At 41.2% G+C, this 15,530-nt stretch overlaps 1 protein-coding gene across 4 annotated transcripts in view; it reads left to right on the forward strand.

Moving 5' to 3' along the window:
* Positions 1-15,530, forward strand: part of tpk1 (thiamin pyrophosphokinase 1) — a 55,105-nt gene that overhangs the window by 27,279 nt on the left and 12,296 nt on the right. For all 4 annotated transcript variants that reach the window (XM_079181609.1, XM_079181611.1, XM_079181608.1 and 1 more), the window contains 2 exons: positions 3,880-4,026; positions 8,176-8,284. In XM_079181609.1, coding sequence (XP_079037735.1) covers positions 3,880-4,026; positions 8,176-8,284 — 256 coding nt within the window. The remainder of the gene's footprint in view (positions 1-3,879; positions 4,027-8,175; positions 8,285-15,530) is intronic.

Raw genomic sequence — 15,530 nt, forward strand, 5'->3', positions numbered from 1 at the left:
ATTTTCAAAGTGAAAAGCATTTCCCAACAAACTGATATCCAAAACTCGAAAAAGGAGCTGCCAGCGATGGCGAAGCCGCGTGCCCAGCCTGCTGCTTCAGAGCCAGACACAGAAGATCTGATCCAGAGATGGTGACCGTTTCCATTTTGACTCTAAAACCGTTGCACACAACCAATTGCACAGAATGTACATCACATGAGGAAAATGTGTGCAGGCTAATACAACAAACAGTATATCTCTGATTGTCATCATTTGAACAAAGGTCATTATTAGGGAAGTGTTTTTGTCTGTTCTGTCTCTTTACTCTCTCACGCTCTATCTCCTCCACTATTAGCATTTTTAAACGGCATGCTGAGTGTTGCTCCAATCACTGGCGAGTGCCACAATCACTTCACCCCTCTAAGCTGATGAAAGACCATGGAGCACACAATGTGAGGACGTGCATGTTTGTGTGGGTGCAGGCGTCCCACACAAACATGCACGTCCTCACATTGTGCGTTTTCACTTTCATTTTAGTTGTTTGGCTTAAAGAGAGGATATACTTTTGTCCTTCCGTGAGCTCTTTTTTTCGTGGCCTGGCTAATATTTGCTCTGCCTTTGAACTGAACGCTGAGTGTTTGTCTGTCTGCCTGCGAGAGATAGGAGCCTGGCAATCACTTTTTCATGTTCTAAAAGAATTGCTGATGACCTTTTTTTTTTTTACCTGGATTTTTCCACTTTTCCTTTACCCACTATGACTCTTATTTGACCAATTGTTGCCTTTAACAACTTAGTGTATGGTTGTATAGAAGCGGAACTTTTCTATTGATATAATATCATGCCTTGTCATTTCCCCTTTTGCTTACTTTCACTCATTTTTCCGATCCACTTAGCCGGTTAAATTGAATCGAACACATAGATGAAATAATAACAGGCTGATTTGCAGATTATGGAGCATTGTGCTCCTGTTTTGGCTGTTTATGATTCAACATATTAGCCCCTAAATGTTTTCCTTTGCGCGGCTTAGCGCTTGATTTAGAGAGTTTATCTTGTATTCTGTTGGTTGACATCCCAAAGAATGGTATCAGAGGATTATGGTGGGTGGATGAGTGTGTGTGTGTGTGTGTGTGTGTGTATATATTTATATATATATATATGTGTGTGTGTGTGTATGTGTTTACGTCTTGAAATGTGTGCCTATCTACATTGTGCATGAGTTTGTGAAAGGCTGGTCTCTGTGTGTGTGTGTGTGTGTGTGTGTGTGTGTGTGTGTGTGTGTAGCCCAGCATCTGGTGTATTCATGTCTGTTTGTCTTCTCAGAGCTTTGTCCCAGTTAGCTTCTCTCCCCGTGCTTCACTGTTGAGATCTCTCTCTCTCTCTCTCTCTCTCTCTCTCTCTCTCTCTCTCTCTCTCTCTCTCTCTCTCTCTCTCTCTCTCTCTCTCTCTCTCTCTCTCTCTCTCTCTCTCACACACATATATCATCTCACATCATCTCCAATAAATGGATATGAGTTTTTGTGTTGATCTCCGAGCCAGCATTGCTCGCTCCGGCTCCCCCGTCCAATCAGGAGACGGTATGGACGGATCTGTTGAGCCAGCTTGTTGGATTCTCTTCATTCAGTCGTGAGATTATCCTTTTCCCCCGCTTGTTTTTTGTTTTGATTTTAGTAAACAAACATGAAACAGGAACACGTAAAAATGTGAAACCGTTATATGGAGTTTGATATGCGTAGCGGACAACAAAAAAGTGTGATGGGAAGCGATAGATTGAGCAAGCTAGTGTGTCATCAGACGCTGAAACGCTGAACATCTTTTTCTCTCTCTCATCATTGCTCCTTTTTTTCTCTGCTGAGGTTTTCTGTCCTCTGGCTATGGCGACTGTTGAACTGACTGATACTCTTCACTGATGCTGTTCATGTTGGTTGGATCCGTCCTCTCCTCTCTCAGTCTTTCCTCTGGTAACAGCTATGGTCCTTTTCAGGGTTGTGTGATTAGTAAGCCATAACAAAGGTGGGAAGGACATCAGAGATGTATTCTGGAGATGGTTTGGTGGATGGACAAAAGGGCCAGACATATTGTAAATAAGAGATCCTACGATACATTCATATATTTATAAAAAACGTATTTGCCAAAGCCTGATATGGCTTATTTTTCTGTGCCATAAGCTGTTTTAGTGAGCCACATCTGGATGACACATTAGTGCTGTAAATACTTACTAGGGCACCAAATCTGTGGCGGAAGTTCGCTCCCATGCATTCTCTACTTCTGTTTGAGTAATGAATGCTAAAAGCTTCAATGCCCAGCTGTTTTAGGAAATGACTGAGCTATATATATATATCTAGGTGATGCTTCCGCATGCGGGGGCGTCAGCCAGATGTTGAAATAACCTCAATCTCTCAGCTCTTGGCTTTGTTTTAAGTCCATCGCCTGAGACAGGAAGTCAGTAACGATAGATTCAGTTGGGAAATAGTGAGTCCCCATTGTGTACAGTAAGGATCATTTCAGATCTCTTTCACCTTTTGGATAATGTTGAATACGTTGAGGTGTAGGTGGGTTGGAATGAAAATTATTTGTAGATTGATTTTCAGGTGATACTAATGTTTCCTGTGCTGTAATTTATCAAATGGGCGAATACATGCACATACACCCGGAAAGAAAACGCTCACACGTCTCTCTAGAGGTGGTGAATTGTCAAGGTTAGAAACCGCAGAAGGAAACATGTTTACTGTCTGCTAATGTTCAGCTGCAGCCCAGCATCAGCAAACGTAATAGAACATGAATTTCCCTCTTACATTCTGTTTTCTTATTCATTTATTTGCGGTATGTGGTTGAAGTGAAAACAATGAAGTAAAGTGTGATTGATGGGACTGTATTTGGTGCATTCTCCGTCGTGCTGGTGTGACTGTCAGTCGTCAGCCTCTGACAGCGCCTCTGCCCTCTAGACTCTGCTGGGTTTTACGGCTGTCAGCACTGGTGCCTGACTGCTCAGGGACCTTTTATAAGGATGTAACTGCTGAGAGATGTAAATATTGAATGTAAGAGAACTGCTGCCTCAAAGTTAAGGAGAGCCTCATTTTAGTCCTGAGGTTGCAGGAAATGGCATTAGTAATCAACTTACTTGATTTGCTGTTTACATGTTTGCCTCTTTATTCAAAGGACTGATGTTGTTAACCCTCATTGTAATGGCCCAAATTCATTTTATGATCTCCCACTGATTGTTTATCCGTCCTCCTTCTCAGTTCTCTCTCAATGCTCTGTGTCCTTGATGTTTTCCTGTCCCAATGGCATTTCTTGTCTTACTTGTTTGTTTTTTTCGTTAAATGAAAAGGCTAGCAATATTCTATATTTTTTATTATTGTCAGCAAACTCCATGGAAAGACCAAAACCAATAATGCAACCGTCTCATTACTTTCAGTCTGTGGAAGGCGCCCGTCCGTCCGTCTGTATATCTCAGGAATGCCTTCAGAGAATTTTGTTCAAATTTCACACAAACGTCCACTTGGCCTCAAGGTTGACTGTGACCTCACAAAACACATTTCATGACTTAATATGCTAATTATTACAATATCACACAAATATCTATTAGGATAAGTGGTGACATTTTCGACACACATGGGTGTAAACTGCAACTTGACTGGTTGATGACTCCTTTCCCATAATTAGTTACCAAATTATTATTGGTGGTGGTCTATTTTACACCGTTTCTCAGAGCAAAACATATCCTTGCTTTTCACATATAGATGCATTTTTAACAATAATATTAAAGTGTTGTTTTTCTGGAGACACTGCTGCTGTCATTTTTCTTCATTGAAACAAACGGCTGCATTCTGCCAGAGAACCAGTCCAGTATATCAAACCATGGCATTTCTCTGTGTCTCATTAAATTCTGTGTCTTTCCAGGTGGATGCCATAGTGACTCTGGGCGGTCTCGCTGGCAGATTTGACCAGACCATGGCATCTGTTGAGACCCTCCACCACGCTCTGTCCATGACACGACTCCCCCTGTTGATCATACAGGAGACTAGCCTGGTATACCTTCTCAGACCCGTGAGTGTATTATAAACACACCTTGGCCTTGGCCATTTTTCCCCCCCCACAGGTGTAGTGAAATACAGCTAAAAATGTAAGCTGTTGCACTTAAACTTGTCGCTGCATCATCTATCCTTGAATTTTTCATCCAATAAAGCTGCTTATTATGGCTGTATCTGTATTTGAAGTTGCGTATTAAAAGTCCACTCACAGGCAGACCCAAAGTATATTTTCTTTGCAGTAGACTAACCATTGACTGTATATAAAGATCCATCTTTAAATACAGTCTACACAAACAGTCTGCTCTGCTGCTCCAACAGCTCCTTCTAATCACCCCTCCCCCGGTCCTTGTCTTCATTTTCTGTTCTCCTTTAAAACTCTTCTTTTCCTTGCTTTGCTTCCCTGCTTCCACCTTGATTGGAGTGTTGAACACTTTGTTTCTTTGTTAAATAATCACTTCAAGAACCCCCTACCACACACACACACACACACACACATGCTCTTCTCTGCTCTTATGCTGCCCCAATTTGCTGTTGTGCACAAGAGAGAGAGATTTTCTTTTGATGCTCCCAAATTGTTTGGGAGCACTTTCTCATGCTCCTCAGTTGATTGAGTTTACAAGTGGGCCGAGCTGACGCCATTTGGGACGCACGCTGCTCTTTTCTTTTTTTTTTCTCCTATGTTGTTTATTTGCAGAATCTTCAGGACAAACAACTAAGTGTCACACTTCCTGATGACACCTTGTAATGCGCTAAGTAAACCTTTCTATCATGCACTCCCTCCCCTACCTCTTGTCATTATTCCAAAGGCGCGTTGTCATTTGCTGCTTCATACCTCGACACCTCCAATTAATCTTACTTCAGTGAGGGTAAATTAAGCTCGTTTGTCAACGCAGCTCCAATTCGCCAGCGACTGATGAACGCAGACGCCTGTACATGAAGGTGAACGCAACCTTCGAAAGACCCAGTACTATTTGTTCCAGTTACATCTGTAATTGAAGTGTTTACAACTTTTGCCAAATATCCTCACCACCCGTATTCCATGCAATCACAGCTTCATTACGTGCTTAGCTTTGGGATATGGTGGTACAATCAATAAACACACAGTTGTTCATGTTCTGTACACAAACACACACAAAACAAATTAAGACCACAGATACAGTATATTAACAGCTGTGTCCATTTTGCTAATTTGACAAGTGGGACTATGTCACCTGAACATATTGCTGATGTAAACTTAAAGCTACTTTATAGTTTCATCATTTTATTAAACATGCACATTTTAGAAAATTAGTGAGGCATACTTCTTCATTCCTGCGTGAGTCAGTGCATGTCTAAGTCACAGACGTAGTATGATTTAATCAGGGTTGTGTCTGTTTGTTTTAGCTTCTGTTTCCCAGATGAGTTGTCAAAGTGTGATTATGCTATCTTTGGGAAAATGCCGAAATGTGGCGTTTTCTATAGCTGGCTCAGGGCGTTGCATGAGTCTCGTGTCTTTTATTAAATCATGGCAAGGGACACGGCAAGGGCTTCAGGCTTGTTTATTCTGAGTCCCTACAAGGCAAGAAGATGTTTTAATCAGTCTAGGTCTCAAGGTGACGCTAAATTTACTCAATTTGAATCTAAAAAGAAAGAAAAAGTTGCACTGAGTTCATGTGTTTTGTTAGTTTTTCTTGTGAGCCTCTGTCGCAGGGGGCAAGCATAGTCACATTTACTCAAGTTAGTGTCCCATCCCCTGAAGATACTTGAGAGAGCCTGTTCTCAGTTCTGTGGGACAAACAATGCCCAGCGCTGTGTCAGCCCAATCCATGCTATAAATCACTCTATAAGCGCACACACACACACACACACACACACTCCAGGTCATATGTATGAGCTTGTTTACCTGATGCCCTTTAGAAGAGTGAAACTTGTCAGTGCAAGAGCTGATTTAAATGATAAAGTGTGTTACCTGAGGTATGTTAACGTATCCCAAGATAGCAACCATGTGGCATTCAAATATACAATAAATATAAATATGAGCTAAAGAACTGACCCAGGACTGCCTGTTCTGTACTTGAATTCATAATTTTGTGTAATAAGTTCAAGACAACAACGATACAAATATCTCAACTTTGTTTATAGAAATCAAATCTTTACAAAAAACTTTAAGAACATTCAAACTATTTTGAAATGACTTTAAAGACCTTTTTATTTAATAGTCTAACTTAATAGTTGAATGTCTTCTCGTGCTGCTCCAAGACGGTAAAGGTCAGCTGATGAACACCATCCACATAGAAACCCAATGACGAGCTCTGCAGAGAGAACTTCTACAGACGGGACCAAATGACTCATTGATGTAACATGTTAGGAAAACACTTGTACAAGATGAATTGTCTTATTAAATAACTCTAACTAAAGTAGATGTAGAGTAGAGAAGAAGATGATGAACATGGAAAACATCTCGTGCTTTAATTAACATAGGTGTGTTAGCATTGTCATTGTGAGCATGTTAGCATGCTGGCATTAGCATTTGGCTCGAAGCACCTGGGTTTAAGTCCAGCCTCATAGAGACGAGTTGTTTTATGTTTCTATTCCTATTTCTCAGTTATTACTGTGCACATAGACCTGTTTACATTATACACAAACTCATCCGCTTTCAATGGTAGCAGTGCTAACATGTCAATGTTTTTGAAATATTTTACAAAAATAATTTAAATTGGAACTCAAATCTCACACCAAAGTGCTGTCGTCTTAACACGAAGAAAATATGACGAAATGAAAACAAAACAATTTTAAACAATGTATACCGTAAAGTTCATCCCATGGTTTTCAGTGTCTCATACTTCTGTAGTTTTAAGTTGAAAACACTGCATTGGATTTGTCCAAACGGTAACAAGAGTTCCAATCTCATCCCTCTTCTCTGTGTTCAGGCTAACAAGTTGCTATTGCAGTTAGCGGCTAGCTCTACAACCAGAAAGGGAACGCTGTTATCCCGAGTTGTGTGCGCTCAAATGCAGGTGCACGTGCATTTGTTTGCCACTCTCTCTGTTCCTCACACACTCTCACCCTGACACAGTTACACAAACAGACTGTGTTTATGTTTAGAAAACAACCTCAGGGACGTTTCCTCAAGACCAAACGCTTAGAATTCTTCCATTTTTCCTTCCCTCTGGCTTCGCAGGTCTAGGAAGTCAAGCAAAGGAATCTCTGCTTTAGACATTTCACACTTTCAAGATTTCAAACTCCTAATTGAGTGTGCCTGTCTCTGCTGTCTGTCTGATTCTTTTAGAAGACTGATCTACAGTAAGTTCTAGCTATCAATGCTTTTTTGTTTCATGCTTAGATGTATGGCAGTTTGAGCATGCATAGCACTTTTAGCATGCATGTATTACAAGTGTTTCAATAATATTTCAGGCAGTCTCCTGCGGATGCAACATTTTCTCACCAAATACCTGTGTATGTGCGGTAATGAGATTGCGGTGTTTCTTTGTACCTTTTTTTTGTCCGCCGTGAATGAGAGAAACCTCGTTTTTGACCTTTTTACATTCCAGCATCAGGCTTTATTATAACCAGCACATTCAGAGCAGTCATTATTCAGCCTGAAGAGCCTGACACTACCTTGCACCTACACTATGTGATGCTTTTTTTCCCTCTACGCTCTAGTTTCTCAAAGGGATACTGTGACTTTTTGAAATGTTTGTCATATTTTTTTCCATAGAAAGACTTCATTGGACCCATTGAACATCTGTTCCAATCCTCACACATCATTTGAAAAGAATACACGCAAAGTCAACCATCCTCCCCCATCATCATTATATTCTTTTCTTTATAAGCTACAATCATACAATTTGCTGTAGAATACACTGCCCGCCAACGTGAAGTGAAGCATTCAAGCTGCTTTTAGTGTGGGCTACCCTGTGACACACAGTAAAATGAACTAAAATTCAAAAAGAAAGTTTGAGCAGGAAGTGAAAATGGGTTTCAGCTCTGACAAGAGCAATCTTTTATTTTAATGAGCCTTGGTCCCTGGACGGAGAAGCTCAGTTTCTCATTTGGGGCTGGAAAAGTCTAAGAAGTCTTACATTTATTTTCTCTTTTTCATTTTTTCCCCCTCCTATCACATTGTTTCCACCTGTCATCAGCTGCATGCACAGACAAACGCAACACATGTTCTGTGTGTCAGCAGGGCGGTCACAGACTCCAGGTGAACACAGGCCTGGAGGGTGACTGGTGCAGCCTCATTCCAGTGGGTGGACCCTGCCAAACAACCACTACTGGACTGAAGTGGAACCTGAGTGAGTCTCTTTCTTTTCATTTTCAGCATTGGATTGATGCTCTAAAGCCAATAATTAGTCTCCAACTTCCTTTGTTACTTTACTTTGTTTGAAGGCTAAGGAAAGAAGATCTTTTTCTTTCCCTCTGACACATTTAGTGCACAACTTTTTTTCTTAAGAATATAATTCTTTTAAAAACACTTCTTCCTTCTTGACTCCGATTAATACGACTATCCTACAAATGTCCAGAACATTAATGAGAAGAAAGAAGAAAAACAATGGAAACGATGTATTGCTATGGCTAAAACTCTGAATGGGTGTCCTAATTCAGATTCACCAAACCATCTTTACCGGACAAACTTATTGTTAATTGCTCATTTCTGCCTGATGAATTCCACCTGTTCATGTGAAGGTGCATGTTTGTGAGATTTAATCATGACGATAAATGCTCCTAAAATTGCCACAGAGTGTGGCGGTCGCATGTTCCGCTCCGTTTGTTGTCAAGTGTCAATCACAAAGATTAAAAAGAAGCATTTCCTTCTACATAAAATAAAAATAACTCAGTAAATTGTCACGCCATGATAGTGATAGTATGGTGAACAAAATTTAAACTTTGCATTTTTATAGTCACATATTTTATTTATCTAATTTTTATATCATAGTTAAATGAATTCAGATTAGGGTTTTATGATTCTTAAGTCAAAGTGTTTTTCACCTGTGGAGAGAAGCAAACTATAAGTACATGACGTGTACGACAGCGCTTGGACTGCTGGTGAATAGTGTTTCTACTTGAGAGGAAATGGTGAAGTAACTCGTTAATTCTTTTCAATCGTACGAGCCCCGTGAGAACCATTCTGTTTGCATCAGTGCTTCTTTCATTAGGCTCATTGTCTCCTAGTTATGTTACATTGCAGATATCACAGGGGCAATTTAACATCAAGGGTCTCAACATTACCGTTAGCTGCCAATACCGCAAACAGACATTTGCGTTCACACTGGAAACGACTTCCACTTCAATTTCCAACATGCATGATACGATCCAGTTGTACGATCCAGAGATCCAAGTTTCACATATTGGGGCACGTATGCCACAGTGAGCTTTTTATATTCTTGAACATTGTATGGAAATCCAATCAGACACCCGTCTGACGACCGCTGTGGTCTTACCCCACTCTAAGCCTTATGGCCAGCTGTGCTCTTAATGAGTTGGCACAGACCAACCTGCCACCAGTGCGAGGGGAAACCTGGACCTTCTGTCAGTGGGTTTGTGTGCTTCTTGGTTGGTGTCCACTCTGTGTCTGTGTGTGCATGTCTGTGTGCTTCTGGGAGTCTCTACACTTGAGAGAGCACGCTGTTGTCGCCGCGCTTGTTTCAACAAGTCTGTATGTGTGTTTGTGTGTGCACCTCAAGCCCCGTTTATGAACTTGTTTTTGTGTGTGTGTGTGTCTGTGTGTATATTTACTCAGCACACCTGTGAAATGGCCTTCTGAGTGGTAATGAGAGGGACTTTATACATGAGAGTCCTATGCAGATTAGCCAGTGATAACAAGATGCATAATTAATCATATGCATATTTAGAAAGCTGGAACTAATGATTTCCCATTGGGGTTGGTAGGAAGGACCAGAATATGAAACAAAAATTAGGAATATCTCTTTTTTTCCTCACGTGTCTGACAGTATGTATGTGACGTCATATAGCAACAGTGCTTACTGTGATACCATCTTTCATTTGTTGGTGCATTTTTTTTTTAAACTATTCAAATGTGTGACTGTGTATAGTTTTCAATGTAACTCGCTCAGGGGCCCAAATCAGTTCTGTGTCCCTCTCTGGTGACACCAAGTCTCTTCAGAAGTCCATTGAAGTGATCCCCCACACTTGGGTTCAAAGCCGTTCTGTGATGAAAGATATATGATCTTCCTATAAAGAAAGAGTTTTGGGCTGTCAGCCATTACAGCCGTGTTGCCCCAAAGGGAACTTTTTGCTTACATCCAGAGCTTGTTTTAACTTTTGCTTTAAAGAATAAAATTCTGCAATGAATTCATGTGGTTCTGATCCAAAGCGTAAATTTGGGATGAGTAGTCGGTTATTGAGCAAACTTTTTTTCTTGGTTGTTGTACTCCAAGGGAGTGTGCCAGATGAGCTGAAATACCCTTGGCTTAAGTTAATTATATCGGGGTTTATTTTTTCTATGTCCGTTGATTCATAATTTATATTGCTGTGAAATTAGATCAGACACAGTACACATGTCTGCTGACAGAGCTGTGCTTGAGCTCTTTTAAAAAGATGTAATTGGTCGATCCAAAAAAGAAAAATGTATCTATCTTCATCTATTTGATATTAATGGAAGAAAAATGGCTCAGCTTTCATCAGTTTCTGTTATTGCTGGCCAGTCTAGTAGTTGGTCTGCATGTAAATCTATAAACAACAGCAAACACTGTTTAATTTTTCCTGTTGCCAAGCATCTTAGTGTTCTGGCATCATATCGCGTTATTGTGTTGGGTGGGTGGTTAAGCGTTTGAAGAATATTTCTCCTACCTCTTTGTCTTTGCGCCATCTAAGAAACGCTAAACCTTTAAGAATTTCATCACCAGGTGCTCCTCTTTGTACCAGGAAGCTTTATGAATACAGCCCCGGAGTTGCAGCTACACGGGAACCTTGGATCATTTGGGTTGATGCCCATTGGTACGGCACCAGGAGAAAGGAGATACTGCTGGCAGCACTCTCAACCCCTGGAGGTCATGAAAAAGCAATCTGCTCAGAACCTTCTGCAGGCAATTAGCAGATAATTGTCATTCAGATCAATTGACATAAATTCTAATCAGGCATTTGAAAGAACAGTAAGTAAGAGGGGATAGTTGGTGAGGGTTGGAAAGCAAAGTAGAGTTGAAACTGACACTAAGAGTTACTAACTCTCCTTCTCTTGCTCATGCTGCTGTGTCTAGTAAGTTGATGTTTTCCACGGCTGTGCCTATAAATAAGACTGCAGCACCCTGACCACACTTCAGGATCGGTTTATGCCTCTTTTTGTATTAATTCAGCGTCTTAAGAAAAAAAGGCACGTTTGAGCTAAATGTGTTGATGCCTGAATATTTTAGCATACTTAAAACTTGAATATTCTTAGCAGATTTTTAATGCAGACTTGTACTTGTTTCTTTATATATATATTTAACCAAGAAATCCTATTTAAAATAAATGCACGAATGCACAGGCTTTGTGTGCAGACTCTTCAGAGCTTTCAGCCTGTTAGGCAGTAAGGGAGAAAAAAAGGGAGTAGCAAGAGCTATCTGCAACAGCACGAGGCAGCGGAGAGAGCCATGGATGGCCGTGGCTCAAGAGAGTCTTTGTTGAGACTGCTGTCTAATGAAAGGACTGCACTGCGGTAATGATACTAAAGGAAGGGAGTGTACTACTAAATAATGAAGTGGCTGCAGTGTAGTAAAGGTAACAAAGTAGGAGGGAAGTGCTCAATGAAGTGACTGCTATGTGCTAATGTCCATGCAGGAAGGAAGGGCAGTGCATGTTGGGTATAGTATCCTGAATCTAATGTGATGAGAGTGCCGGTTGGAGACGGATGGACTCCTGAGTTGGTATAAATCTGGCACTGCTCCCATACTAAGCTGTAGTAATTTACCCTTTTTTTCTTCTGTCATTTCCTTTTTCACTTTTTCACTCCCTCTTCCCTTGTACCTTCCAATTTGCTCTCATTCTAATTCTGTCTCTGCCCGACATCTCTGCTATCCTCCCTCTCATTATTAGATACTGTCAGCTGAGCTCCATATCACCTTCTGTATGTTACATTAATTTTCAATCATCAGTTCTGAAATCCCCCGAGGATGCTGTCAGTAAATACTGTCTCTGCGTGTGTGTGTGCTCATACATTGCTTGTCGTGTGTCTAAGTGTCCGTACATGAGTGAGCTTGCATTGGTGCATATGTGTGTATTTTCAGATGGGTTGTGGGATTTGGACAGTAGCTCAGGGCAATATTCCTTAATGATATAATTTCCCGTCATTTTTTTTTTTTTTTTTATTCATGTTAATGTGTCACATGCACACATACCATTATGCACCCCACCCTTCTAGTTATTTGTGATAAATAGACAGGGTTATGTCCAGAATAACTCTATGTGGAAGATCCTGGAACGTGATGGGATGTGTGTGGGAGCTTTTAGCAGGAGCGTTTATGTACACACACACACACACACACACACACACACACTTTACACTTGGCTGTAATGTATTCAATTTCCAGAGAGTTCCAGAGATTAACTCCAGGAAGTGAATGCGCACGGCCAGGAAATAGTCCAGCACATAGCCCCATATAATACCACAACATGCCGTATTACGCTACATTTGTTTTTGTACTGTGACAGCGAATATGTGCATTTCCCAGAACTACTCATTTAAAGGATCCCTTTGGAGCTTTCGTCGACTATTAGCGCTACCGAGAAATGCTTTTATGTGTTGGTCTACATTTAGTTTGTGCTTGTGGACGCACACAAGGAGGCATATGCAAGCACACGAGGGTAATACACATTCCAGCCAATGGTTTCCATACTGTTTGAGTGATCAACAGGTGACATATCAAGAAACACCCTAATGTGCCAGCAAAGGCGCGGAAAAAGAAGCCTGCTATGTAGTAAACATGGACTCAAGCATTGCAGGTTTCACATCCTCCCTGCAAATGTTTTACACCAAAGGAAATGCAGTTAACACGTTTGTGAGACCTCAATGATGCACACAATGTGTAAACAGAAACTTTGTTGACAAGAAAACTCCGCAGGGTACCAGTCTTGGTAGTGTGAAATGATTACAAAACAAAATTCTGTAGAGATGCCCTACTTCCCCTGCACCCTCTCGTGCTTTACAGCGCTTTGCCAAAACTGATCAAATTCTTTTAAATGAGACGATTAAGACAAATGAGGCGATCACTTGTGGTTGATGACGGTTTCTCTGCGATGCTGCTGCTCCTCCTGCCCCGGTCTCACTTTGACAGCAGCTTTTCTTGCAGCTTGTGACATCTGCCTGAGAGTGGGACATGCATCAGGGTTTCTGTTTCGAGCTCCACCGACTCTGCTGTGGTTTGGAGCCCTTATCCAATAATGTCACCCGAGAGGTGGGGAGTGTGCTCTTCTTCTGATGGACGCTTCTCTGCTGAAGAAGTGCTTGTTCTGTTCTGTGTGTTTTCAAATAGAAAAGTATGCAAATCGCAGTGCAAGTTTAAATACACACTACAGTCTTAATTAGCAGAACTGTAATTATTCTCCACCCCTCTCAGAGTCAGCCCGCTTGATGGCTTGGCAACTGGTGGCTGTGTTAGTGTGTATCTGGTAATGACGTAAGAATTCAGCTGTCAAACGTTTGAGCTTCAGGAAAGCATACAGAAATTGTATTTGATAATTAAAGTTTCTAATTTTCTTGCTTTTGTACTCTATGCCAATTGAGCAGGCTCTTCTGTTATTACTATTTTACTGTAGAGGTGGCGCATTCTTCTTCTCTGTTCACTTCTCCATCTACTTCTCAGTAGCCATTATTTGATATGAATATGAATTAATAGGTTTTCTTTCAATTCTTCTCTCTCTCTGTTCAGTTTAGGACGACTGATCTGCTGCTCTTTTGCAATATTGTTTATTTCCACCAGAAATAGTTTTGTTTGTTCAAATATGCCCTTATTCTAAATGTCAGGCAGTACATCTGTTCCGTTCTCGGACCAAATAATGCAGCGGCCATCTGCGGAAGCTTTCCTGGTGTTTGGTTTTAGCTCCATGTGCTTGTTCCACCTGCATAGAATTCAGGCTCAAGATTTATCGCTGCAAATGCAAAAACATGGAGTGTACTTAAAGTGGCATTACACACTCCGAGTCAAACCTCAAAATGACCGCCACTGTGTGAGTTTGGTTTGCTTTAGAGAGCTCATGGCTTCATCAGTACATGAGCACACAACTGTTTAGTTCTCATGAGAGGTTGAAAAGCTCTTGGAGGTTTTCAGGTCTTTTCATTTACCCTGAGGTTCCTACCACAGGCTGTTTTCAATGTTTTTAGTTGTAAATGCAAACATGGAAGTGCAGTTCATTACTGCTTCATTCTGGGGGATAAGAAGGGATACAGATAAAATAACAGGGGAGGCTGGGTCAGTAATGGTGAGCATGATTGTGGATCCCACATTAAAACATCGTCCTTATTTACTCCCAACATACATTTCGAAGACATGCAATAGGTTGCACTTTTTTGCAAGCTTAAATCTTTGGAGCATAAGCAGTGGCAGACTCAGCTAAGGCTGTTTTTTTTTTACCTTTGCTGTAGGAGCTCAAACTGGGTTGCTGATACCAATGATTATGCAAATTAAGGGTGAGTTCTTTGCGCTCCTGATTGGTCATGCCCGGGTACATAAACCCTGACCAAGCTCTTGTCGGCCAGGCTCCGATTGTTGATTGGTGTTGCCTGCAGTAACACTTTAAGACCCCTGCCGATTTATTTGCATTAAGTAGCCCTAACCTCTATTTTTTTCCCTGCTCATTTTCTTTGCTGTTGTGCATTCCATCGCCCTTGCTCTACCCTGCAGAAAATAAGTGGCAGTGGACCTCCCACAGCAAATAACCACTGTAACATTAATCTTACGTAAAGGGGTGTCATTGAGTCTCCACAGTCATGAAGGCAAGGAAGGAGTAACCACTGGAAACCATCGACATGCTCGGCTCTATAGCACAGCAGCCTTCTGATCACACTGTGCTTATGCGTGTGCATTTCCAACCACATTCATCTCTGCAGTTATTTGGGAAGTCGGGGTTGGCTCTGCACTCTCTCAAGCATTATGGATTTATTTACACTGATTATAATGTTTAGCAGAGTTGGTCATTAAATCGTGCAGAGCTGGAGACATATTCAGCTCTGCCAGCCTCGTACACACACTAGCTGCACTGAGGCAAATTCCTACCAACTGTACTGACATGGCAACAGAGTATTTAAATTAACGTCGAAATGTTACATATTAAATTCACTAAGCACTGTAGTTGGGATGTTAATGATCTGTATTGTTTTTTTTGCGTTTTTTCCTCCCTGTTTACAAACTGTGGCAAACCCTTGAAGTCAGAGTCATTATGATTTTTCCTTAACGCACACCGACACATCGCTGCATCGTGCTTCTTTCTCTTGCAGCTCGTGCATCAGAGGGACCAGAAACAAGCATCCATTGATGCAGTCAGCACGTAGCGAAGCTCCTCTATTACACTCTGCAAACAATTAATGGCACCTTATCCAAGCCCGCCCAC

The sequence above is a fragment of the Pholis gunnellus genome, assembly GCF_910591455.1.
Source record: "Pholis gunnellus genome assembly, chromosome: 20".
Taxonomy (NCBI): domain Eukaryota; kingdom Metazoa; phylum Chordata; class Actinopteri; order Perciformes; family Pholidae; genus Pholis; species Pholis gunnellus.